We start from the raw sequence: 27,726 nt of genomic DNA on the forward strand, positions 1-27,726 counted from the left end.
GCTACAAAGACGTCCTGGGTGGTACTTATGCTCAATATCCAGCCTGAACCACAGGCCACACAGAGATGAACAGAGAGATGGCAGAACTCCCAGAAATCATTAGCAAAAGCAGCCCTGGCTCCATCCATGCAAGTGTCATGAGCCATAGCTCTCCCATAGCCAGAGGCTGGGGACAGGTTACACACCAAGGAACAGAGGAGGAAAGGTCTAAGGAGGCAAGGATCCTGCTCTGACTCGGAGTGGGTCCCCTGGCGGGTGACGGGCGGTTACCATCCAGATCCTGGTGCTGCGGCTCATTTTGCCGTGCTCTGCAAACATCCAGCCATGGTAGGAGAGCAGCACCTTCAGCGAGTAGCGCATAGTCATGATGATCGCCACCCAGAGCCCCGTGCCGAAGAGGACGCCACTAACGATGTTCTTCGTCTGGCTTGACATGCGGCCACTGTGAGGATGGAGCAGACAAGGAGCTAAGATGTCAGCATGGAAGGTGGTAATGGCAGCTACCAGAAAGTAGGCTGACCAAGCACCCTCCCAGCGACAGGAGTGAGCAGGCTGCAGAAGAAGCCTGAGGGACCCCAGTTCTCCAAGCGCCCTGGCAGTCTCTATTCCTCTCAAAATGGGCCAGCCTTGGCTGGGTGCAGCAGAGTAGCCTGTCTCTGGAGGCCCAAGGAAGAATCAAGAGGCCAGCCAGCAACCTGAGCAGTCTTGAACAACACAAAGTTTTTCCAGTCTCTGGAGGAGAGACTCCTGTGGGGCAGAGAGCTGCTCATGATGGCAACTGCTCCCAGTGGGTGGGGCCTGCCAACTGCTGCTCAAAGGGATCCTGGCCTGTTTTCTTCAGATTATAATGCTTTGCCAGTCTTTCAAACATACCTTGCTTGTATTTGCTGGGTTTTGCTGTGCTGTGCCCAGGGGTAAACTATGGGCTTCATGCTTTCTAGGCAGGGGCTCAACCCCTGAGTTATATCCCCAGTCCTCAGATATAACCTTAGATGCTGTCTTTATTTATAAGAAACTCAAATGTCCTAGCAAGCTGGAGGCAGAGGCAGATAGACCTCTGTGAGTTCAAGACTACCATGGTCTACATAATAAGACCTTGTCTCAAACACAAAAACAGAACAAAACAAAGCCAAAAAATCCCCACATAAATAAAAATAAACAAATCTTTAAAAAAAACTTAAAAGACTTTTAAGTAGTTAAAAATCAAAGTCATCGACTATGAAAGAAAACTCAAAACAAAGTGCTGCTATTTTGAGGGGTTATTTCAGTTGTTTTAGAAATGGAAAAATAGTGTCAAAATTTAAAATTAGCCCTTCCCCTTCATGGCTCAGGGGACATCATGGAAGAAGGGGTGGAAAGGGTGCAGCCAGATGTGAACACAACATGGCTGCTGCAGACAAGACTCACTGAAAAGTGGATCAAGCCAGCTGGCCCGACCAGGGATCCTCCAGCAGGGGATGCTAAGGGAACTCAGTGGGTTTTAACAAAAGGTTTGAGTGGAGAGTTGGGATGGGTTAAATCAAGATATCCTGCTGACATGTATGGAATGTCAAGGACCAAATGAAAGACAGTCTACTAAAAACCAAGAGTCAAGTCTGGCTCAGAGGTTAAGCGCACTGGCTGTTCTTCCAGATATCCTGAGTTCAATTCCCAGCAACCACATGGTGGCTGATCTATAATGAGATTTGGTGCCCCCTTCTGGCCTGCAGGCATATACATACATACATACATACACACACACACACATACATAATATATGCATAATATGAGGCTGTAGAGACGGCTCAGAGGTTAAGAGCACTGACTGCTCTTCCAGAGGTCCTGAGTTTGATTCCCAGCAACCACATGGTGGCTCACAACCATCTGTAAAGGAATCTGATGCTCTCTTCAGGTGTGTCTGAGGACAGCTATAGCGTACTAAAATAAATAAATAAATCTTAAAAACATATATGCATAATATGTAACTAATACATAATACATAAAAATAAATAAATCTAAAAGCAAAACATAACAAAACTAAGAGGTCCCAGTGATCAGAATAGTAGCATATCTAACCTTCAGAGTTCTGATATTGGAAAACATTAACATCATGTGAGAGACAAGTTTCTTCCACGGTAAAAGACCGATGCTCGCCGGGCGTGGTGGCGCACGCCTTTAGTCCCAGCACTCGGGAGGCAGAGGCAGGCGGATTTCTGAGTTCGAGGCCAGCCTGGTCTACAAAGTGAGTGCCAGGACAGCCAGAGCTACACAGAGAAACCCTGTCTCAAAAAACCAAAAAAAAAAAAAAAAAAAAAAAAAAAAAAAAGACCGATGCTCTGGAGGCCTCGCCTCCCAGAAGAACAGGATGGGTGCCTAGCACAACTGTCATAGAATAAAATTAAAAAAAAAAAAAAATCCAAGCTGGGCATGGTGTCACATATAGAGGCAAGTAGATCTCTATGAGTTCATGAGACAAGGTTGGTCAACATAGCAAGTTCCAGGACAGCCAGGGCTACACAGAGACCCTGTCTCAAAAAACCAAAAAAAAAAAAAAAAAAAAAATCCAATAAGGACAAAAAGTAATGTCACTCTCAGCTGTGCTGATAACCTCTATGGCCTTCCTTTCAAATCTAAGCAAACAAAACCAAAGCAGCCTAGGAGACACAGGCACTCCACCCACACTGGAAAGATGCTTCCAGAACAGCCCCTCAGGCTGCAAGTCTCTGAGCCTTCACCTGACCTTTCTAAATTTGAGCCAGAGATGACCCAGTTTACAAAAATAGAGTCCAAGGGACAAAGAAACAAATCGTATAAAGACCGAGATTAGGCAAGGTTTTAGTAGCTGGCATGGCTGTGTGCAATCCGGCTTTGAGACACACAGCCCATGTAAGAGCAAACCTTGGCTGTTGGCCTCACAGCTGCCTTGGGCCTGGCAGCCAGCTCAACACTCAGGGCAGCAGGGTGAGCGTTCACAGGACTTTCCTCACCTCTCAGGACAGCACAGGTCCAGTCTTTAGTGACCAGCTCTGCCAGCTGCTTCTGAGAACCTAGCCCCAGCTCGATGTTCCAGGCCCCAGGCAGACAGGACCCTTGGCAGGACGCCTGGACAGGCATTTTTATCTTGTTTCCTGCAGTTGCTTACAAAGGAATGACCAATGCTGCCGGGAGGGCTGGAGGCTGAGGAGCTGGCTGGCTTCTCAGTCACTCCTGGGTGTCTCAATCAGAAGGCAGGGCATGCAGACCCATTAAAGACTGACCTCCAGGATTCCCAAGCACCTATTCAAGCTGTCTTAAACATGCCACACTGCTGGGTTAAATCTGCTAGTTGCTCTGAGTCAGCAGAAACCAACTCCTCCAGCTGTGAGCGCTCCCTGGGGCCACTCTCTCATCTGTTTGCTTGTGCAATCCTTCCTAGCGTACAGTATCTACAGCTGAACAACCAGGAGAGAGAGAGAGAGAGACAGACAGACAGACAGACAGACACAGAGAGAGACAGAGACAGAGAGAGAGAGAAGAGACAAAGAGAGATAGAGAGACAGACAAGAGACAGAGACAGACTGGAAAGGCCTAGAGCTGGGCTGGAGAGATGGCTCAGTGGTTAAGAGGACTTGCTGCTCTTCCAGGGGTCCTGAGTTCAAGGTTGGCTCTCACACACCCAACTGGGTTGTACGGACCCTCCCCAACTTCTGGCCAGGAAGAAAGGCCAAGCGCACAGCAAGGCACTTTCAGTCATCGTTGCTCAGGTACAAACCCAGTGTGTCTAAAGGACTCACGTGACATAGGACAGCTAGGGCCAATTCTGAGACAACATGTTTGAGCCCACAGTGGTAGTACATGCCTGCAGTCCATGTGATACACACAGACTGATGAGGTTACCCTCAAGTGTTCAAGACTAGTCTGGGATACTTGAGACCCTGTCTCAGAAAAAACAAAAGAAAGTGTGTTCAAATGCACAAGGTAACTCAGGTGCTTGTGTCCCGTGCCCAGCCACTCCACACTGAGAGGATCTAATAGCCTCTATCCTAGATGGTATCAGGGACCTTAATGGCATAACTGTCTCCAGGGGTGACCTAAGGCTGTGAGGTTCAGTGGTAATTATGCAGGAGCCCCAGGGCTCCGTGCCCATCACAGAGAAGGAGAGAAGTGTGCTGAATGTTGCCTAGCTACCTTCTAGATCAGGTCCAGATCAGCAGGAGACCCTAGGTACAAAGGACCCAAGAAAAGTATTACAGGGCTGGAGTGGTTAAGAACAGCTGTTGCTCTTGCAGATGACGGGAGATGACGGGAGTTTGGTTCTCAGCATCTATGACAGGTAGTTCAAGAATGCCAATTTCAGGAAACACAAAAGCCTCTTCTTGCCTTAAGGGCACCAGGCACACATGTAGCACACATACATACATACAGGCAGGCAAAGCACTGATATACCTAAAAATGAATAAATAAATCTTTTTCTTAAAAGCCAGGTATGGTGGGACACACTTTTAATCCCAACACTCTGGAGGCAAAGGCAGATCTCTGAGTTCTAGGCCAGACTGATGTACATAGCTAGAACAGCTGGAGCTATACAGTGAGACCCTGTCTCAAAAAAAAAAAAAAAAAAAAAAAGGAAGGAAGGAAGAAAGAAAGAAGGGAAAGAAGAGAGAGAGAAAAAAAAGAAAAACTAGAAGCTGGCCAGGATTTGTCCCTAAACAGGATGACAACTACTTTTTTAAGTTCCCAGAATAAACCAAAACTCAAAGCCAAGGAGTAATGCACTTCCCTGCAGGCATCTAAGCCACTGTGAAGGGGCCAAGGGCTGAGGTATCCCTAAGCAATGACTGGCAGTAAGTTCAGAGGACCAGATCACTGGATGGACCAGGGCAACAGCCACACTTGGAGCCATCTTCTGGGGCAGAGATGCCCTCTGAGGTCACCACTGTCTCCATCTTAATCTCAGGAGACAGACACCTGGAAGGCAGGTCCCCGTGCTTCTGCCACTCTTAGCCTAGTCTTCAGAAGAAGGGTGGCAATGTCTGCAGACTTTCAATCAGTCTGCAGACACTGCCAGAAGGGCACTGTCAGAAGGGCAAAGAGCACGCGGAAAAACAGCGATAGCATAGTTGTACGCAGACATTTCAGATCGAGGACAGTCAACAGAGGTACCATCATCTTCAAGATGCAGAGGGTGGAGGTGAGTTACTCACGTGGTGTCTAGGGTCCGATTAATCTTTGCAATCATGCCCAGGGAGGGGTCCACTTTGGTATGCATGGATGATATCACACCCACCACCACGATAAGCCAGCTGGAGGGACTCGCGGGGAACACACCAGTGATGATGCCATTCTGGAAAGACATGTGAGCTGTGAGCTGCATCCTCCCCGAGGTCACCATCACTACCTATCAGCAGCCCTGTGGCAACAGGCAGCTGGGACATCAGGCAGCAGGGAGAAGGTGCCATATATGCAGGCCACCAAAGCCCAGTAGCTGTGTCTCTGCCTGAAGTCACAACTGCCTCACCTTTCTTTACACAGTCTATTCTCTCCCCTGAACTTCTGAACCCTAATGCATCCTGGGAGATTTTCCAAGAAAGGGACTCCAGATTGGTAAAACAGTCAGGCCTGACTTACCATACAGGTCTCCATATGGTGACTGGCAGCCTGGACACTGTGAAGTCCCATTCTCACTCTGCCACTATCTGCCAGTCAGGAACCCCAGCTCCCAAATTACCCTGGCCCTGTTCCTGAGTCAAGATGTGTTTACAGGAGCCCCCATACCATTGCTGCAAAATAACCCAGCAAAATAAAGTTTACATTAATTTTGTTGTTACATTTATTTATTGTATGTAGGTGCATGCAAGGACCATAAGGCGCAAAGGTGGAGGTCAGAGGTCAGATCTCTCCTCCTATCTTGTGGAACTTTGGGTCAAACTCAGGTCATCAGCTGGGCTGCAATCTTGCCCACCCAATTAAAAAACTGGTCTAAAGAATTGGGGTTAGGGGAGAGAAGGCTTGCGTGACTCAACACTGGCCAGGCTCTGCCAGCTCTGGGAACCAGGAGGAGGGTGGTGGGGACAGAGAGCTGTTTTTTCTGCTTTGTTGGATGTTTGAGTTTTATAAAAAGTTAATTCTATTTTGTTGGTTTTTTGGTTTTGTTTTTTGAGTGCTGCGATTAGAGAAGTGTGCCACCACACCCAGCATAATAAATTATTTTTTAAAAAAAGATTTATTTATTATAAGTAAGAACACTGCAGTTGTCTTCAGACACTCCAGGAGAGGGAGTCAGATCTCATTACAGATGGTTGTGAGCCACCATGTGGTTGCTGGGATTTGAACTCAGGACCTTCAGAAGAACAGTCAGTGCTCTTAACCACTAAGCCATCTCTCCAGCCCTGCATAATAAATTCTTAATGGATACACACATTTCACCTCAGCACTCGGGAAGCAGAGGCAGATGGAGCTCTGTGAGTTTGAGGCCAGTCTGGTCTCCACCGTGAGCACCAGGTCAGCCATGAGTACACAGTGAGACCCTAACTCAATAATATTGATGTTAACAACAACAACAACAACAACTGTTCGAGCTCGGTGTGGGGGCTCACACATCCTCCCCGCACGTGAGAGGCTAAGAAAGGAGAACTGCCTTTAGTTACAGAGGAGCTTTTTGAGGTTGGGACACGGCTCAGTGGGTAAAGCACTTAGCACACAAGCTGGGGGAAGGCCTGGCATTTGGATCTCTAGAGTCAATGTAAAAGCCAGGCAGGAATGGGTTTCACCTGTATGTAACCCCAGTGCTCCAGAGGCAAGCTGGCTAACTAGACTAGCCAGACTCTAGACTAGCCAGAATCAGTGATCTCAGGTTCTGTGAGAGACTCATCTCAATTAATGAAGCTATAGAGGAAGACATCTGCTTTAAAGGTCAGGCCTCCATGCATATACACACTCGTGTGCTCACACACACTCACTCTTACACACTCTCTTTCTCTCTCTCTCCCCCCACCCCTGTACACACAGGCAAACAAAACCAAGAAGAAAAACCTTTCAACTAAAAACACATTGTGATGGTTTGTATATTTTCGGACCAGGGAGTGGTACCATCTGGAGGTGTGGCCTGGTTGGAATAGGTGTGTCACTGTGGGTGTGGGCTTAAGACTCTCATCCTAGTTGCCTGGAAGTCAGTCTTCCACTAGCAGCCTTTGGATGAAGATGTAGAACTCTTAGCTTTGCCTGCGCCATGCCTGCCTGGATGCTGCCATGCTCCCATCTTGATGATAATGGACTGAACCTCTGAACCTATAAGCCAGCCCCAATTAAATGTTATTTTTTTTTATAAGACTTGCCTTGGTCATGGTGTCTGTACACAGCAGTAAAACCCTAAGACACACATTCTTGGGGCTAGAGAAGGCTCAGTAGTTAAGAGCACTTGCTCTTGTAGAGACCCGAGTTCAATTCCTAACACCCATGTCAGGTAGCTGATGAACCACCTGTAATGCCAGCTTCAGGGGATCACATGCCTCTGGCCTCTGCAGGCACCTACCCATACACAGACACACAGAGATATACATAATTAAAAGCAATTTTAAAGATAGGGTCTCATTCTAGTCCAAGCTAAACAGTCATCCTGCCTCAGCCTCTAAGTGCTGGGATGACAGGTGACATCACACTGACCTCTGAGAACCTTTTGTTTTTGTGACACATGTAACATGTATGACTGCCTAACCTGAGCAAACCCCTGGCATCCCTGACGCCAACCAAACCCTAAGAAACCTAATAAAACCCAACAGACATGTCTGTGGTTCAGCACCAGGGAGGACAGAGGCAGAAGAACCAGATATACAAGGCCATCCTCAGCTACATGGAGAATTTCAGGCTAGCCTGAGCTTCCTGAGAACTTTTCTTTAAGCAAATAAGACACAAATTCATTAAAGTTTGAAAATAACCCTCTTCAGTAAGGTACAAGGAATCCAGCTGAGGGGCAGAGGGCAGACCTGTGTTCCTGTTTGGACACTGACTCCCCATACGTGGGCCCCTGCTCTGGCATCAGGTGCTTGGCCTGTTTTACATTAATCTGATGAGCTCCAGTTGCCTTCCAGGGCATGGTAGCATAGACTTGCTATCCCAGCACTTGGGAGGCAGAAGCAGGCAGATCTCTGTGAGTTCTACAGAGTGAGTTCCAGGAGAGTGAGGGTTGCAGAGAGACTGTGTCTTAAAAACAAAAGCAAACAAACAAAAAGCCCCAAACCCAACAATAAGAAGGAGCTATGAGGCGATGAGGCCATTTTATTTATCTGTGTCCTCCACAAGCCTTAGCCAGCACTGAGGCCACTGCTCTCTCAGAGACCCACCGAAGACACATTCCTTCCTCAGCGGGGGCCCAGGGAGGTGCATTTGAGCAAGTGCTGCAGAAACGATCAACCAACAAACCTTGAATCGGATGAACTTCTTCTTCCAGGAGTGCAGCCCCGACAGGCAGATCTGTTTGAGGGCTTCATGGCTCAGGCGGAGATCGATGCCATCAGGGGTGACTGTGAACTGGAAGGCCACAGCTTGGTGAGCCTCTGCCATCTTGAGTGGTGACCTGGAGGAGGGGTGAGAGATGGCTTTGAGAAGCCTGGCACCAGGAAGCAGCAGGAGAAGACCCTCTCGAAGTGAACCCTGTGGCCCAACAGACTCATGCTCAATAGATACAATTCTGCCCCTCACCCCACACTCCTCACTGTGCAGCTCCCAACAGGCCTGCTCCATTTAGAGACCCAGGGTGATGGTGTGGGCTCACCAACCCTCTCTACCTATCCCACAGAGCCACACCTCCAATGGCATTCTCAGCCAGCATGGCAAAGGACATTGGTGGCCATGCATTGACCTGAACTGTAGAGATGAATCTTCTTGCAGCTCATCCCCTTCAGTTTTTGTGAAGACACCTGGAGTAGCCACAAACAAGCCCCCAGTGGCCCTGAACCCTAGCCTTCAGATAGGACCACTGCACCTCCAGCTTTGGATGGTGCTATAAAGACTCCAAGTGGGGTGGTGAGATAGCTCGGCTGGACAAGCTCGGTCCTCCAAAGATTGACAAATGTGAGCTCCATCCCAGAATCCAGGGAAGGTGGAAGGAGAGGACCGACTCCACAAAGTTGTCCTTTGACCTTCACAACAACACTGTGGTGTGCATGCCCTGCCCCCCCACATGGAATAAATAAAAATGCTTTTAACACTGGTTGTGGTGGTGTATGCCTTTAATCCCAGCACTTAGGAGGCAGAAGAAGGCAGATTTCTGAGTTTGAGGCCAGCCTGTTTACAGCGGAAGTTCCAAGACAGCCAGGGCTACATAGAAAAACCCTGACTCAAAAAACCAACAAAAGCGTAAAAAAAAAAAACAAAACAAAACCCAACAAGAAAAATAAAAAAGACTCCACTAGCACCCTACAAACTGCACAGACCCCCACTGGTCCTGGTCCTCTGAGGCCAGGCCTCAAGTCAAACTGGTCTTAAGCACCCATGTATGGGGCCTTCATCATCCCTGCACAAAACAAAGCCTCTTCTGTACTTTGCCCAACTCAATACAGTAAATCTTAGAAATCTACAGGTGCTATCTCAATACCTGTCATGTGTGAAGCCCAGGTTAGATCCCCAGCCCCCCAAAATAAGAGGATCTGGAGCTGAAGAGATGGCTTGGCTGGGAACAATGTTTCCTGCTCTTGCAGAGGACCTGCGTTCAATTCCCAGAACCCAAGACAAGCAGCTAGCTCACTGCCATCTATACCTCCAGCTCCATGAGATATGATGCCCTCTTCTGGCCTCTGTGGGTACTACACTCACATGCACATACACACAGTGTACACTAATACAGGCAAATAATAGAACAAGAGGGATCTACAATGCATTCTTTCCCTCTCTTCTTCACTTACTCCTGTTGTCTGTCAGAATCAACAGCTTCCAACCCCCTCCACACTCAGTACAGCAGAAGTATCACCCCTTCCTGGCTTCCCTCACTCCCCAGCAGTGCCTGAGGTATCCCCTCTTCTGAAAGTGTGCAACCCCTCTGTTTTCCAAAGCTGTTTGTTACAAAGTGTGTTTGCGAAGTGTGCGTGTGTGTGTGAATCTATATATACTACACACACTTTGTATATACTATATACATATAAAATGTGTATACATATATAAAAGATACAAGGTAAAAACTATGCAGAACAATAATAAAATCAAATTTATGGGTATGTTCTCATCAGATAGTAACTTTCCTACTGAGGCCCAGACAGTCTGAGAAACCTGTCTAAACCAATAGGTATCAGGACTAGAGAGATGGTTTAGCTGTTAAAAGTACTTACTGGTCTTACAGAGGACTTGTCTTTGGTTCCCAGCATTTAAATGGTGGCTCACAACCATCTGTATCTTCAGTTCCATAGGATCACACACTGTCTTCTGTCTTCCCTAGGCACGACTTATATATGCTGCATATATATATATATATACATATATATACATATATATATATATATATATATGCATGTAGGCAAAACACTCAGATTTTAAAAAACTTTAAATATGTGCCTTTTTAGAAAATCAGCAGTCAGGGTTCTAGGCTGTAGCTCATGTAGAAGAATGCCTGTTTAGCTTGCACGAGCCCTCGGTGTGATGCTCATTATTGTGTGTGGTAGCCCATGCCTGTAATTCCAGCACTCAGGAGATGGAGGCAAGAAAATCAGAGTTCAGCATTATCCTTGGTTATATCAAAAGTTAGAGGCCAGCCTGGGCTACATGATATCAACAAGCAGAATTGGGGATGTAGCTCAGTGGTTGGATCATTTATTTGCTAATGTATGTGAGGCCTGGGTTCTAACCCCAGCACTGCAAAAGAAATTATAAATAAATAAGTAAATAAATAATACACACACACACACACACACACACACACATCAATACAACTCAAAGATATCAACCAAAGCTAGCTGTGTGTGGTGACATGCACCTCAGGAGGATGATTGCCACAAGTTTGAGGCCAGCTTGAGTGATCTACCAGCCTAAGCTGCAGAATGAGATGGTATCAACTGTCAATCACTTGGTCATTCAACAAATCCTTGCTGTCTGTGTTCCATGAACCCGAGAGGTGAGGAACTAGACCCTCGCAGAAATGACCCTTCTGCCCTCCTGTGGCAGAGCTGAGAGGCAAAGAGCAAGCAATGCCTACATAGTAGTTAGGATGCAGGAGAAAGAGGGCCAGGCAGGACACCACACAGCTCAGCAGGCCACTCTGGAAAGGAGAGCAGACAGCCCTGGCTCAGTGTGGTGCCAGTGAAGATGAAGATGCCACCCTACTGAACAGGTCTGAGACCTGTGAGCTGGACAAGCTGATCAAAGGGACCCTGCAGCCTTGAACTATTGTGCTCTGCGGAGCCACTCCTGGGGTGGCAGGAGCAGACATCAGACAATGCACCTGTGGGCCTGCTGTGTTGGAAATGGCACAGTGTCATCTAGGACACCTAGGTGGGGCAGCTAGGGACAGGTGGATGTGGGAGGAAGAGGACAATACCTGTGGGTGGCACACCTGGAAACTGGCCTTTGAGTGCTGTTCTGACCTCAGAAAGGTTGAGGGGGAGACAGCCACTGGTACTGAAGATAATTTAGAGCCCAAGGGAAGTTCCTGTGTATCTACGTCCGAGGAACCTCCTGCTCAGATTCACTGACCACTCAGCCAGGCAGCGAGCTCCAGGTTCTGAGAGAGACCTTGCCTCCAAACAGTAAGGTTATAAACCACAGAAGAAAGCATCTCGTGTTGAACTCAGGCCTGCAGCTATGCACACCCACGAACGCATCCGAGGAACCTCCTGCTCCCACCACCAACCCCAGCACTGGAAACCGAGCTGCGCTTCTGTTCTCAGCACTTTCCATGGATACTGAGGCTCAAACTCAAGCCTGCCCAGCAAGCACTTTACCCACTGAGTCATCTCCCCAGCTCATAAGGGGGTTGTTAACAGCAGTGGATTAAACACAGTGTTGCAATTAATTCTATCCAAAGTCATGAACCCCATGTTTGCCCGGAAACCAAACCTGGTCTCAGGACAATCATGGGGCCTGGGAATATTTATGGTGTCCTTTCCAGGGTGAAATGGCCCTGTCACATGACCTGAGTCTAATGTTCACAACCACCCGAACCAACCAGGTGTGACGGCACAAGCCTATAAACCTAACATTATCGATGTAGAAGCAAGAGACTCTTCAAGGTTATCTTTGGCTACACAGTGAATTCAAGACCAGCCTGGTCTAAATAAAACCCTGCCACCAACAGACTAAAAAAACCTGCCTAAACTTAATAAAGGCCTTAATAAAGGCCTGGGATAGCAGGCACTCCTGCTGCTCCGTGGGCATGCATGAACATTGCACTCTGCCCTCACAGCCTCCCTGCGTCAAGCCATTAAGCAGGCACTGGTGCCAGAAAACACCAGCCTGAGAAACTCAGGCCTACAGATCTAATGAGGCGGCCACAGTCTCCATGTTGGCTTCACAGACTACTTTAAATTCTCTGACTGCTTCCAGAAGTACAATCAAATCACAGCACATACCACCCACAGGAATGGCTAGAATGCAAACAATGAGTGACAGGTGCTGTCAGGGACACTGAGAGATCAGGAGCTCTCCCTCACCCCACCCCCACCCCCACCTACGGCACTGTCAAAGAAATGTGACAGGTTCAGGTCATTCCGGAAGACAGCCTGTCCTTTCCTGAAAGGCTAAGCATAAAGCTAATTCCAGGCTAGCCTGGGCTACACTAAATAACCATTATCTCAACAACAACAACAACAACAACAACAACAACAACAACAACAAAAAGCAAAACTAAAACCCATGGAACCCAGCAACCTCTCCTTGGCTAAGCTAACCCAAACAAGTTCACAGGAAAACCTACACACACACACACACACACACACACACACACACACCCCTAAATTTCTTTTAATTAAAGGGAAAAAATGTGAAAGTAAAGGACTGACGTGCAGAGCTGTCCTCTGCCCTCCATCCATTGTGGCGCATGCGTCCCCACTCTCTCTCTCACATCATGTACACAGTAATAGTAAACTAAGATGTTTAAGTGGAAGGAAAACTGACCACTGCTAAGACAACTGACCTCTGACCTCCACATGCACACACATGCAGGCACGCATACACATGAATATACTGCACATTCACAAAGAAAAAATGGTGAAGAAAGAAAGGAAAAAAAGGAAATGTCCTCTCACGAAACACAAATGTTGTCTTCTTAACACTTACACTTAAGCATCAAATCCATCTCTGGTCACACAGCTGCGGCCATCAGTGTGGAAGGAGTGGCTCTAGCAGGCCACCCCACCACTGTTCCCTCCAAGGCTTCATTCAGAACAAACATCACCCTCCAGAACTAAGTAATTTTTCAGGGATCTCCTGGTGCGGTAGGACAGATACCAAAGCATCTGTAGACAGCTCAGACAGTAAGGTGCGTCCCTTGCTGAGTGGAATGAAGATCTGAGCTCAATCTACAAAAAAAGCCAGACACATACGTAACCCCAACACTGGGAGGCAGACACAGGAGGATCCCTTGGGCTTACCAGCCAGCCTGCTTCAACCATGCCTCAAAAAAAAATAAGGCAGACTGTGCAAGGAATCTGACCTCTGACCTACAGGAATCCCACCATGGATTCCATGGCACCTAGGATTTGGGTGAGGAAGAGTGGGCAGAGTTTCAGTGAGAGCCCGGAAAGGTGGGCAGTGACCACAGGAAGCTCCATCCTCTGAACTCTTCTTCTGTACAAGTCTATCATCTCCCCACAGCTCTGAATGTACCCACACAGCTGTCTGCTCAATAAGCCAGAGCTCTCATGGATGCTAAGCAGAACTGGGTGCCCATGCTTGCTGTGAAGTGAAGCACTTGCTCCACCCACATACAGCACAGCAGACTCCTGCAAGTGGAGTCAGGAGGGAGGGGAAGGCAGCTGCAGCAACCCAAGCTCCCAACTCCCATCCCATGCCCACTTCTTGTGTATCCATTTCCTCCAAAACATTCCATCCTGCAGGCAGGCTCCTTAACAAGGGTAAACACCTCCAGGAAGTCCCTGAAACTGACCAGATCCACTAGGCCACTCACTGCCAGAGAAAACAATAAAAGCGGTGGGTCCCTCTGAGACTAGCCCAACAACAGAGCTGTAAGTAAGACAAAGACAAGACAAACTTCAAAGAAGTCTCTAGAGACCAGCTGCCTAAAAGAAGCAGAAACCAGCCAAGCTAACTGATAGAGGTTTAGGCCAACCGAGGCTCCTGGAAAGAACTCTCTCCAATGTGTGAGGGGCCATCAGTGTGTGCAGTGTGCTCTAAGTTCCCAGCTTTGTGTGCTGTCACCCACGCTGGGGTGTGCCTTGGGAAGGCAGCTGTCTTTGAGTAATTTCTGCTCCAGTAAGGAATCCCTCCCCTCTATTCCCGTAAATACCTCTCCCCGCCAAAAATCACTGTTTTGCCCAGTTGGGCTTTTGTGGCCTGATCTGGATTGAGTTCATGTGTGTACATATGCCACTCTCTGAGGTATCTGACCAGACCCAACGACACCTGCTGGTCGGGATGCACACTGGTCCTGCCATTCTCTTCCTGCCCTGGGGACCACACCCACACCTGGCAGAAACTGCCACCTGCAGCTCCCTCCTTTTCAGGTGGGCACAGATGTCCCTGTGGGAGGCTCTGTGACCCCAGAAACAGTAGCCCCAGAGAGTCCCAACCCAGTCACCACAGTTCTGCTTAGTCAACCTGATCCCAGGCCTGTGTGGGGAAGGCCCTCTTCATCCCTGACTCAGAGCCAGCATCCCAGAGGCCCTCGAGGGAAAGTAACCGTAGGCAGGATGTCTCACGTTTTGACTTTCAACAGAACATTACTTATCTACAACAATCAATCAAGTTACGAAAAAGAAAAAAAAAAAAAAAGGAAAAATATCCTGGGCTAGCAAGATTGCTACCGGGAAAAGGTGCATGCTGCCAAGTCCTGCCCACTCACGGTCAATTTCCAGAATTTACATGGTGGGTGGGATAAGCGAACCAACTCCTGAAAACTGTCTTCTAACCTCTACTCAATACTATGGAGCATGTGCCGGGCTGTTTTCATATCCTTAGCGGCATGTGCCCCACAGGCTGTGGGTCAGACACCCTTGGTTCCCCCTCACCTACCATTTGAAGCCACTGTGGTAGAATGAGTAGCTCTCTGTAAAGCACCAAAAGCAAGTTCACCCTCAAGCATGGAATTGGAGGCCTGGTGCACCTGGCAGAGCCGGCTGGATGTGTGAGGAGAAGGTACTGGGGTATACACAGTTCCATGGAGGGAAGCAAAATGCCCACAAATCCAAGGAGCTTGCGAGAGTTCCCCCAAAGCCTCCATGAACTTGGCCTTAACTGAACACTTCCTCAAATGCTCAGTTATAAAACACAATACATACAGGTCAGTACAGAACTTCACTTGTGTACCTGCTCCAGCAATGGCCTGTTGGTGACACAGACCTATGGCGATCTGGTCCTCTTCAATTAATAATACAGCACCCCCCAACCCCCAGGCAAAGGCAAAGAGACACCTTGCTGTCCTTATAGCAGTCTAACCTTATAGGGTTAGGGCAGTCCTTTGTTCATCCTAGCTTGATGCCTGGCTTGGTGGCCAGAGCTGCCCCGTGGCACAGGCAGGCCACAGACACACAGAGCCCCTCCTGTCACCATGCAGTGTAACGAGAAGGAAGACAGAGGCCTGCAGACCACAATGCCACCCACAGAACTGCCCTCTGGCACACAGCACAGGCTGCGCAGGAATGGGTGGTCAGAGGGAAGAGAAGTGTGGAACAGCTTGAGTATTATTATGAGGAGATGGGACTGGAGACTCGAGGGTGGAGAGGAGTCACCTGTTGTGAGTGGCCAGCCCTGCCACCTGGGCTTGTTACAGGTCCTAGCTCGCTGCTGTTAAGGGCCAAGTCTGAGTCAATGGCTACCCAGTGGCAGGGGCCGGTGTTTCTATCCTTGGCTCATATTACCACTAGAGGACATGGGCAAGTCCCTAGTTGGGACAGCCATAGGGGACCATAAAGCTGACCAAGGGCTATGCAGAACTGGCCCTGCCCCTCATTGGCTACAGCACTCTGGAGAGCTGGCCCTCATGGTGTGAGAGTAGAGAGGGTTGACTCTGGCAGTGGGAAAGCTGCTCACAGAGTCATGAGCTCACGAGAGCTAGTCCTGTCCCTCACCAGCTGCAGCCCTTGGGAGAGCAGGCCCTGCCCCTCCCCTGGACAGCACAGCAGAGCTGACCCTGGTGGTGGGAGCACAGGTGAGCTGGTTCCCGGAGGGTAAGAGTGGAGTGGGGTGGGGATGGGGGTCAGGGAGAGCTGGCTCCACGTTGCCAGGAGGTGATGTGGTTTTGGCCGTGATGCACTTCCCTCCTCTTTTGCCACCTGTGGCAGTTGGGAGAGCTGACCACAGGGCTGTGAGACCATTTGAGCTGGTCCTGCCCCTCACCTGGACAGCCCTGGTCAAGAGTGTGTGGGTGCTCCAACCCTGAGGACAAGAGCAAGGGTGGGGGGAGGCAGGCTCTGTCACTTGTCTGCTGGGAGGTGGCAAGGATGCAGGGGTGATGCCTTCCCTCCTTCCCTTACCATCTGAGCAGTTAGGATAGTTAGTTGGTCCCTAGGGGTGAGAGTGGGAGACCTAGCCCTGCCCCCTCACTGGCTATAGCACTCAGAAGAGTGGGCCCTGCACCTTTCCTGGGCAACTCAGTGGAGCTGGCTCTGAAGGCATGTGTGTGGGTGAACCAGCCTGAGGGCATAACTCTGCCTCCTGCTGATGGTGGCATTGGATGGCTTAGCTGAAACAATGCTGGAGAACTTTCCCTAGTGGTGCTGGTAAGGAAGAGCCGGTGTGCTGACCACCAGCTCAGCTACCGCCCAGGCCCAGACCCAGGGCACTGAATTGGCCCACCCCCAAATCTGTATCATCTGTCAATCGCTGGGATGCGTGGAAAAGCTGGTCCTACTGATCCAAAGGAGCAGAATCTCCACGACACAGGGCAACAGCAACAACATAACCTGGAGGAGTCCCAGTGAGGACCCAGTAGTGATGGTGTCACAGAAGCCAGACACTTCCAATGACTCCTTGTTGCAAGGGAAGATGTGTGGACAGACCGATATACTGTGGGACACACTGTAACACACTACAGCTTATGTGATGAGATTTTTTTTTCTATTGTGTATGTGTTATTTTGGGGTTACAAGGGCTGACCTGAGGGGACAGGGAGATGAGTGGGACTGGGGTGCACAGTGTGAAACTTACAAAGAATCAATAAAAAGTAAAAATAAATAAATAAATAAGAACACAGCCTCGGGCTGGAGAGGTGGCTAGGTAGTTAAGAACACACCCTGTTCATGCAGAGGACCCCAGTTCAGTTCCCACCACCCACATCACATGATTCTGAGATGTCTGTAACTGTCCGTAGGGACATCGGACATCTCTGGGCTCAGGAACACCTTCACTCACACGCACACAGTTGCACATAACCACATAATCTAAAATAATAAAAAATAATTACTTTTTAAAAAACAGTATACAGTTCTCAAGGAGGACCCAAGTTCAGTTCCCAGCACCAACACTATGTGGCTCAATAGCTGCCTGAACTCCAAATCCAGAGGACCCAATGTCTAGGCTCCAAGGCCACTGCAATGCACATGATACACACACGCAGACACTCCGACACCTCTTCCCTGGAACCCTGGGCTTCTCTCACATTTGTGTCTGAGCAGCCATGGGCTACCTGTGTGAGTGTACACATTTGTACACGCAAGCATGTGTGTGCATGTGGTCCACAAATCTTGCCGTATCCCCAACTCAGTTCCCCCCAGGAGTCTGCATGTCCCCACCCACCTCACCTTAGACACCCAAGGAAGTGTGCTCAAGCGGTCTGCCCACCAGAAACCCTTCCTCTCCTTTCTCTAGAAACGTATTCCTGTCTCAGAAGCAGCAAGGCCTGGGGCCAGGCCTGTCCCTGCCTGACCCATCCACAGGTCCCTCCCCATTCTTCTTTGGTGTGCCCTTGCCAATAGAAAGCCAATCCATTCCCCAGCTGGCACCTGAGGCCAGAGAGTAAGAGCCCCGACTGCTCTGACTCCCACTCTCCCTTCCCAAGAGCCCTTCCTGCCATCACACCCTGCCCAGCCTGGGCACAAGGCTGCATTCTTGTGTCTATGAAGCTGGGAACTTGACGTCCTGGAAGAAAGGCCCTCGAGGCCAACTGTCCCAGCCATTCTGTCTGGCAAGCCAGCTGTGCCTGGATACAGACCACTGACATTGGGCAGCTGCTTCCTCCCTTCCAAAGGCTGTTGTAGGGAGGGCCCGGCAGACCTCCATGGTGGCTCCATGCAGGGGGCACTAAAGCACTGCTTTCCCACAACCAGTCCTCGATTACACAGGCCAGGCCCACCACATTGTCTGCTAGACCTCCAACCCCGATCTCTGTCTGCACTGATAGGAGGTTCTTTGGCTCTCTTTACCCTAGGAGCTAGCCAGGGCCCCTGTCCCTAATCAGACCTCTACAACCTGTGCATGTGACCAGATGTTACAAACCCACCTTCCAAGGCCCAAACTACAGATACTGCATCAGCCCATCTCTCAAGCTGCACTCTCTCGACCTGACCTCTCCCCTACTTGGCCTGCCTCAGTGGGGCACACAGGAACCATCAGTTACCCAAAATGATCTCCCTGCCTCTGCTTCACTCACCCAGGCACAGAACCCACAGAGGAAGGAGGCGTGTTAGCCTACCAGTGCCTCTTCAACCTGCACCCTTCTTTGCCTGGATATAGACTTGGCTTTTCAGTGCCCCTCCTGATTCCCCGACCTCTATTACTGCTCACAAGATGTCCCAAGTGCCCCGTGAAGCTCTGCTTTGTATATTGCCCCAGGGGCTGAGCCATCACAGCACCAGGACCACAGGGACGATACCTGCAGGGCATGCACCTGGGACCCAAGTTCAAAGAGGGCCACAAGAGCACACACTGGACAGAAGCATGATAAGAGACACATGGGCACAGAGAGAAGGGCTTTGACCTGCCCTCTGCCATTCACTGTCCCTCCCAAGCTGCTCAGCAAGGACAACTCAGTGTCTACACCAGACTGGCCTTGACCTTGTGGCTGCCCTCATATTGGGATTACAGTATATATAACCACCACACCTAGCTTTAGCCTTTGGATTAGAAATCAAAACCAGAGGAAAAGGGTTACATGGGACACACCCTGTAGGGTAAACACACCGACAGCTTTAACTCAGAAGCAAGTCTGGCCAGGTACACAGGAAAGGCCCCTCTGGGATTGTTCCTAACACAACACAGTGTCTTGCCCTGTGTCCTTACAATGGCTCAGGGCAAAACTACAGGTGGTTTCTGTGGCAGAAACCTGTACCCTAGCCCAGCCCAGGAGGACATGGCCAGGGATGCACCCACAACGCCTAGAGTTAAACATGGCCAGGGATGCACCCACAAGGCCTAGAGTTAAAACCTCCATTAGGTGTATGACTAGGCTTTGGTTTCTGGTGTCAGAGAGAACACAAAGATGCTCGCGTGGAGACCTGTGCTCTTGCCCTGCCCCAAGTGGCAGTGTTAGTGCGGTGGGTGACTGCTCACTCCCAAATCCTACCTGCCAACTTCCTTGTCTGCAGGTGTCCCCATGCTTCCAGGCCCAACCCTGCCTACATACCAGCCTCAAACCTCACCTGCCAAGGAGGAACTCCCAAAGAGGGCTACGGCAGACTCCTAAGCCCCTTACTGCAATGCAGAACAAGATACCTCCACCAAAAACTAAGGACACATATTAGGTCTGGTGTTTAACTGGCACCTGCTTGCTATGTTGTATCTTCACCTGCACTATGCTCTTGGTCTGTGTGTGTGTGTGTGTGTGTGTGTGTGTGTGTGTGTGTACCTGAGATCAATCCTGGGTGTTGTTCCTGAAGGGCCAAGCTTCTCTCCCTGGCTAATTCCTCGAGGTTGGTTTGGCTGGCGAGCCCCAGAGGTTCTCCTGAATTCACCTCTTCTGAGCTGGGGTTGCAATTGTGCACTGCCACACCTGACCTTTCTTGGGTCCCCACGCTTGCAAGGCAAACACTTCACTGTCTGCTCCATTTCCTTAGCCCCTACTGGGTCATACCTGTTCTTACCTTAGCTCCCTCAGGACCCGGTTTTGGACAGCTACTGACTTCACATTCCCAAAGTACAGAGATGCACAAGATGGCACTCAAGCACTCACCTCTGCTCTCTGGCAAAGGATTCCCCCTTTTCAAGCTGTGTTTAATCATCCCCTCAATTAACTGAAAGCTTTTCAAAGACCCCAAAGCTTAATGCTCTTGATCAAATCACGTAGAACCCTGCAGGCTGCAGCACAATTGCCTCTGCCAAGACTGTCTTCATTTTTAAATTTGTTTTTAGTATTGTTCGAGTGTGCGTGCATGAAGGGGATGGGGTGGGGTATGGACACACGCTACTGAGCATGTGCAGAGGCCAGTGGATAGCTCTGTGAAGTCTCTTATCTCCTACATGTATGTGGGATCAGGGAGTTGTCTCAGGTCACAAAGCTTGCACAGCAAGCACTTTATCTGCTGAGGCTTCTTGCTGACTTGAGACTGTCTTCATTTTAATAACATGGCTTGGTGTCAAGCGCCAGTCCTCTGAGCTTGGCTGATGGGACTTTACCCACTGGGCTTGCTTTCTCCACAGTCAAGCCGTCTGCATCAAAACCATTTCACCTCTGAGGTTAGCCCATGAGCCCTAACGATGGCCATGCCACCAAGCTGCCACCCCACGACCAGGCCCTCTCAGCCTCTCTGCTCTTCCTGTAGCTCCCCGGGGCTGCAGAGTTGAGAGGCAGCCAGCTAGGAAAGGAGGGGAAAGTTCAGGAGAGGTCCAGCACACCGCCAGAAACTGGCACATGCCAGAGAAACTGCAATGAGAAAACCGTGTCCACCATATAAATCAAACAATAAGACCTACCCAGGGATGACAGGCTTCTGAGTAACCGAATTATGCAAATGGATTCTGGGCCCCAGGGAGTATTGCAACACAGCCCTGCAGCCCACAGATGGGGAGCCAGATAGGTCGGTAGACAGGCAGACAAGACAACAGGCAAGCAGGTGACTCACCGTATACTAGCATGGATGGTTAGCAGGCTTGTTTTCATGGCCAAAAAGGTGTGGGGTTTGCCTAATAACTGCTTGGCACAAACCAAACAATGCCCTCCCTATTTTGTGCATGAATGCCTGTGTCCAAATCGGTGTCCATCACTCTTTACCTTATTGTTTGAGAAAGGGTCTCCCTCAGAACCCAGAGACCGCCGATGTGGCGAGGCTGGCTAACCAGCGAGCCCCAGGGTTCTTCCGGTCTCTGTCTCTAATCCCAGGGTTGGCATTACAGATTTGCACCACTGCTCCCGGCTTCTTACGTGGGCGCTGGGATCCGTACTCAGCTCCTCATGCTTGCACAGCAAGCACAAAACTCACGGAACCACCTCCTCATCCCAGGCCTTTTTCTTTTCTTCTTTTGACAGGGTCTATGAGGCCTGGCCTGAAACTCACAGATTCCACCTTCTGCTTACCAAGTGAAATTAAAGGCATAGGCCACCTGCCGGTTTTATTATTATTATTAATTTGTTTCTCATCCATCAGCTTGTTAAATTCTAACTACAACTCTAATTAATGAATCCCCGGTTGTCCCCATTCACTGATGAGGAAAACAAGACTCAGATGTCAAACGCTTGTGTAAGGTCACAGCTAGCCAACTGTAAAGCAGGAATCAGGTCCAGGCTCAGCTCCAACGGGCATGTCCTTACCTTCCAACGTGCAGTAGCAGCTGTGACAGCAAAGGCTAGCAAAAGATTCCTGCAGTTGCAACACACACCGGCTTACGTCACTGCTGTAGCCAAAATGATAGATGGTAGCCAACAGGAAAACTCGATTACTACAAACTCGGACCAAGGCTAATGACTCAGTGTGACCTAGGTGCCCACCAGAATCGCATCATTCATCGCCAGGCAGACGCAGGCTCTGCCTGCAGCTCTAATCCCTTACCAGCTGTCCATCTTGACTACAGTAAACAACCTCTGGAAATCCTGAGAGAAAGGGTTACCCACAGGAAGTGGCACCTTAACAGAATTCTAGGCAGGGCATCCAGGAACATGGCAGGCATCCCTCAGAAGGAACAGCACCGGGCTGATGAACCCTGGGCCCTGCCCCTGGGCAGATGCTGCTGGTAGGATCTAACTTCTGGGAGCGCTCTGCTCCGCTAAACAGAAATGTCTGTAACTTAGAGAGGCTGGGCATGGTCGGGCATACCACTCAAGAGCCAGAGGCAGGTGGATCTCTGTGAGTTCGAGGCCAGCCTGGTCAATAAATAACTCCATGTCAGCCACGTCCATTACACACACACACACACACACACACACACTCCTGTTTCAAAGAAAAAAAATAAACCCGAAGAGTAACTGAAGATGACACTGCCTGTGGCCTCTGGGCTACATACACATGTGAAATGCTCACACACATCAAAAATAAAAAAGAGACTTAAAAATCTGAGTACAACTGCTATACCCAAATAGAAATGAGACCGTTGCGCCTTGTGCCTTCTGTGGGCTGGCTTGGGGTATGAGGAAGGTGAAGGAGTGTCTTAGTAGACTTACAGCTGCTGTAGAGTTGCCAAGGGCGGGTACTTTATAAAGAGAGTTATGGGTCTCATAGCTCCAGAGACTGGAGAGTTCAGGATCACTCCTTCTAGGTGAGTGCCTTATGCTATGCCCTTGGATGGGAGAAGGCACTGGAGTGGTTGGAGCGTGGGCAAGAGTGGAAGAGTATGGAGGAGAGAAAGAGGCCCAAGGCACTATACCTATGAGAATGAATCCAATCTAAGAACGAATCCAGACCAAGACACTAGACCCTGCTTGAAAGACTCCACCTTGGAAACTGTCACACTGGCTACCAGATTTCAATTTTGTTGTTGTTGTTAACTTACTGTATAGGTGGAGAGGTCACAGGAACTCACTGTGAAAGGTTGTATTTGGAATTCATGCCTGAACAGTCTTCATTTGCATTATGTAATTTAGCCCTGGGTGACTTTCCCACATTGTGGCATATCACCATAAGCCATTTGTGCTGTTTGGCTGGACACAGTAGTTCAGATCAGGTTAGAAAACAAATTCTGGTCTATGGCCATATCATTTTATTTTATTATTTAAAAAAAAATTTTTTTAAAGATTTATTTATTTTACATATGTGAGTACATTGTTTGCTGTCTACAGACACACCAGAAGAGGGCACTGGATCCCATTATAGATGGTTGTGAGCCACCATGTGGTTGCTAGGAATTGAACTCAGGACCTTTGGAAGAGCAGTCAGCTCTTAACCACCGAGCCATCTCTCCAGCCCTGGACATACCATTTTAAATGGTCTGATTTTTAAAAGAAGCTAAGCAGGGTTAGTTTTTGGATGGTAAAAATAAAATTTCAATCTATTTTCTTTTTTTTTTCAATCTATTTTCAATTCAGTCTACACTCCCCCAAAATAACAACAGAAATCCCACCTACCACACACTGTAAAAACCCACGCTAGACAGGATGCCGAACCGTTCCAGCTCCAGCACTTGGGAGCTGAAGGCAACAGAATCAGGAATGCAAAGGCATCTGTGGCCATAAAGCCAGCTGAGGCTACAGAGACCCTGCCTCCATTTAAAATGATAACGATAATAATGAAATAAAAGCCAGGTGTGGTGGTGCTCGCCCGTAATCCGAGCAGGCAGAGGGACTGCTGTACATTTGGGGCCAGCCTGGTCTACATCTCCAGTTCTAAGCCAGTTAGAGCTACTTAGTAAGACCCCATTTCAAAAATAAAGAAAAGTTCGAAGTAAAGCAAAATCCAATTTAGGCTGTAGACTGCAGCACATGATTAAGAAATGGCAGTCAGAGAAATGTGACACGTGGGGAAGCCAGCAGAGGACACACTTCTAAGGGAAGTAGCCAGGACTGGGGACATGGCTTAGTTGACAGAGTACTTGTCTAGCATGGGGGAAGTCCGAATGACCCTGCATCTCTCTCTAATGCCACTAAAGCTGGCTTGGTGGCACAGACCTGTAATCCCAGTACTCAAGAGCAGGAGGCAGGAGGATCAAATTGTCCTCAACTACATAGTGAGTTTAAGCTCACCATGCATATCTAAGACTCGGTCTCAAAAACTGCAAAACAAAGTAACAAAGAGGACCAGCAAGATGATTCAGCAGGAGAAGGCTCTTGGCTGCCAAGTCAACATGAGTTCAATCCTCACAGGAGAGGAAGAGAACCAAGTCCCACAAACTGTCCTCTGACCTCCTCACAGGTCCCACACACACACCTCTGCCTCACAATACCAAAACAACAACAACAACAACAACAACAAAAATACATGTAAAAATTTGTAATGAGAAGTGAAATACAGTTTAACAAGGCTAAGAGTCTACCCCATCCATGCTGAAACAGCACATGGGTCCAATCTTGCCAGAACAGGATGCCAGCCTGAACTCTTGACTGCCAGGAAGTGGCATGCATCTGTTAGCTCAAGAAAACCGAACTCCTCCTCATACCACTGTCCCTATACACGTTCCCAAATCCTCTCTATGTTTGTCACCTCAGCAACCTGAGATCTGACCACCAGAAAACCCACCCGGGTGCAGTCCTGACATTGGTGTCTAGAACCTGTATCTACAAATGTTTTGATGTATGGGGCAGGAGTCACATGCCACAGGCCACCTCCAGGTAGAAAATGCTGTTAGGTGGGGCTGGAGACACGGCTTAGGGGTTAAGAATGTCTGCTGCTTGCACAAGTTCATCAATAATCCTCATAGCCAGTCTCCATGCAGGGGGAAGAAAAAAAGGAAAAAACACGGAGTCCATTCAATCTACTGCTTGTCTGTCACACCTTCACACCTTCACAACATAATGTCCTGTGAAGGGCTTCTGGTCCTCCTCACAGTTGTGGGGTCATGCTGAAGTCACCCAGGGTCACATGGAAGATGGCATTTCACCTCATTAGCCCCAGGAGAAGATCCAAAGTCAACCTTCTAAATTCACTTTCCATGGGATGTGTGGTGTTTTCAGGCATCAGGGACCAGGCTAGAGGAAGGCTAAGAGTGCCTGAGGCTCTTCAGAGGAGTGAGCACAGCTCCTAGCGCCTCTGCAGCTTATAACTGCCTGTCTTCAGCCCCTTGGGAGCTGATGCCTCCAGCCGTCGGAGGTGCGCACACAGAGATGCATAGCATACTCGTAAATAAAAAAGTTAAAAATGTAAAAAGCACTGTGTGTGGTGGCACACTTTAATCCCAGCACTTTGGAGAGAGAGACAGGTAGATCTCTGTGAGTTCAAGACTAGCCTGGTCTATGTAGCAAGTTCCAGGCTAGTAAAGGCTATATACATATTGATCCTAAAACAAATCAAAACAAAACAAAAAGAAGAATAAAATAAATCCTTTTTTTTAAAGGGCATTCTAAAGTTCATGATTATGCATAGGTCATACTGCAGGAAGACAAAGCCAACCTCAAACCTAGAGATCAGCCTATCTTTGTCACCTGAACGCTAAGACTGAGGTCTCACTCCTTAATGGAGTCTCCTGGGACTCAAGGGACACGGGAGAGCAGGTATCAGAGCTACCATCCTACAGAGAAGGAAATGAACACCCAGACATGTCCGCACTTCAATATCAGTCTTAAGTCTGCATGTATAGAGGTGATGGCCGCCACTAAGAGCCCTGCTCTGTGACAGCAGGTGAGAGAGTGGCTATAACACAGATTTGGGTTCACTTCCAGATCTCCAGCTCACTGACAAACATCAGCCTCTTCCGTATGCTTTATCAGCACAGGGCAGAACAGCTCCCATCAATCGAAGGATACTAGAGTGTGCAAACACAGAACGTGTTCTTTAATACAAGGCCACACTCTGTTATCCCACCAGGAGCCTGAAGTCAACACTTGTCCTTCAAGAAAGTGGGTGTCTGTCCTGGCTCTTTCCCCCAAGGCCCACCCAGCTCAATGCTTCAGGGTGAGCATAGGGTACCTCAGCCTGTCTTCTAACTCTGACTAACATGGGCAGCTCATTCATATCTTTTCAGAATACCTTCACAGACCAGTGGACGCAGTGGGCTCCGGGGCTGGGCCTTCCTTGTAGCATTTCCAGGAGCAGCTTCTGGGAAGCTAGGGGTGAGTATGTTAATAAACCAGCCAGTTTCATAAAGGGCCAAGTTTTTATCTGAAGTGGAGGCAAGAGGATCAGAAGTTCAAAGTCACCCTGGTCTACATAGTGAGTTTCAGGCTAGCCAGGACTACAGAGTGAAACCCTTGTTTCAAGGGGGACAGGGTTGTGGGGAGTCACTCAGTGTCCCTGTCCCGTAGACATAGGAATATCCCTTCTGGCCATGATAACGAGGCTTGTTGAATTCTCTATTCATGGCTTTACCTACCCAAAGCCAAGGAAACCCTAAAAGAAGAGAGGTGGGTTTGGATGTGGTCACTGCAGAGAGCATGTGGCCTGGATGGGGACAGAGATGTCAGGCAAGCCATCCCAGAGCCGCGTACCATGGAAGCACACTGAGCTAGGGGCCCAACCACTTCCTCTAAGCCCTCCCTCTAGGCATTAATTTCTAGGGGTGTAACCAGTGAAAATTCCAAAAGGCCCTCACCCCCTTAATATCAGTAGGCTGGATGTGTCCAGTGGAGAAAGGGAGCCCCAACCTGTCCTTGCTTCAGCAATGATTTGCAGGCCTGCACAGGGTCAGGGAGACTGAGGAAGACAAATTCTAGCGGGACTTAAGAAACAGAAGTGAGACTCAGCTCCTTGGACCACACATGGAGGAGGAAGAGACAGAAAGAGTATAGATGATCTTTGTTTTCCTAAGTGCCACAGCCAGTGCACAACACCAGTGCATACAGTATTTTGTCTTGTTTTTGAGATAGGTCTTAAGTAGTCCATGCTAGCCCTACACCAGGTACATCACTGATGCTGATCTTGAACTACTAATTTTCTGTCTCCACCTACTAAGGACTGGGATTATAGGCATGGACAACCCAGTCTAATCCGGTCTTTGCTGGGTTTGGTTTGGTTTGTTTAATTTTATTTTTTGAGTCAAGGTCTCACTATGGAGTCATGGAATCCTCCTGCCTCAGCACCATCCCCCAAACCCTAGGATTATAGGTGTTTTATACCACACCAAGCTTCCCTTACATTTCTACCTAAATGGGTCTGTGTGCAACTTACATTTCTACCTAAATGGGTCTGTGCGCAACACGGGTTGACACTCCTCAGAGGCAAGGTCAGCAGTCATCCTGTTTCCCAACCTTCTAGAGTGGCAGTTACCCAGGTGTCGGGGCCCTGAAATGGGCAGCATGCCCGCTGCTATTAACTTCCAAAAAACATTCCTGAAGGTCAGAACAACTCGCACAAAAAGGGCAAAGGGTGGGCACTTCTCAGAACCAGGCTGCCACGTTACCTCAACAGAGCAAAGCTGGCCTTAGCCCAGGGCCTGCGGGGACCCAATGTCCACCTCAATATTTGCACGGGGTTCAAGGTGAAGAGTACAAAAGGCAACAGATATTTGAAATCAACAAGGAGAACTCACTCCTTGTGTTAGGTAAGAGATTAAAAAAATTAATAAACTTTGCAGTCTAGGTTTGGTTTAGAGACAAGTTCTTGTGTATCCCACACAGGACTCCAACTCACAGATGGTGGTAGCTGGCCTTAAGTCCGGCTC

General features: G+C 48.9%; 1 protein-coding gene across 3 annotated transcripts in view; it reads right to left on the reverse strand.

Moving 5' to 3' along the window:
* Cpt1a (carnitine palmitoyltransferase 1A) overlaps window positions 1-27,726 on the reverse strand; it is a 59,779-nt gene that overhangs the window by 29,015 nt on the left and 3,038 nt on the right. For all 3 annotated transcript variants that reach the window (XM_021151271.2, XM_021151273.2, XM_029472727.2), the window contains exons 2-4: window positions 8,377-8,530; window positions 5,163-5,302; window positions 271-442 (exon numbers count right to left, since the gene is read on the reverse strand). In XM_021151271.2, the coding sequence (XP_021006930.1) occupies window positions 271-442; window positions 5,163-5,302; window positions 8,377-8,517 (453 nt within the window). In that variant the 5' untranslated portion in view covers window positions 8,518-8,530. The remainder of the gene's footprint in view (window positions 1-270; window positions 443-5,162; window positions 5,303-8,376; window positions 8,531-27,726) is intronic.

The sequence above is a fragment of the Mus caroli genome, unplaced genomic scaffold (assembly GCF_978045245.1).
Source record: "Mus caroli unplaced genomic scaffold, Mus_caroli_1 scaffold_20, whole genome shotgun sequence".
In the NCBI taxonomy this organism is placed as follows: domain Eukaryota; kingdom Metazoa; phylum Chordata; class Mammalia; order Rodentia; family Muridae; genus Mus; species Mus caroli.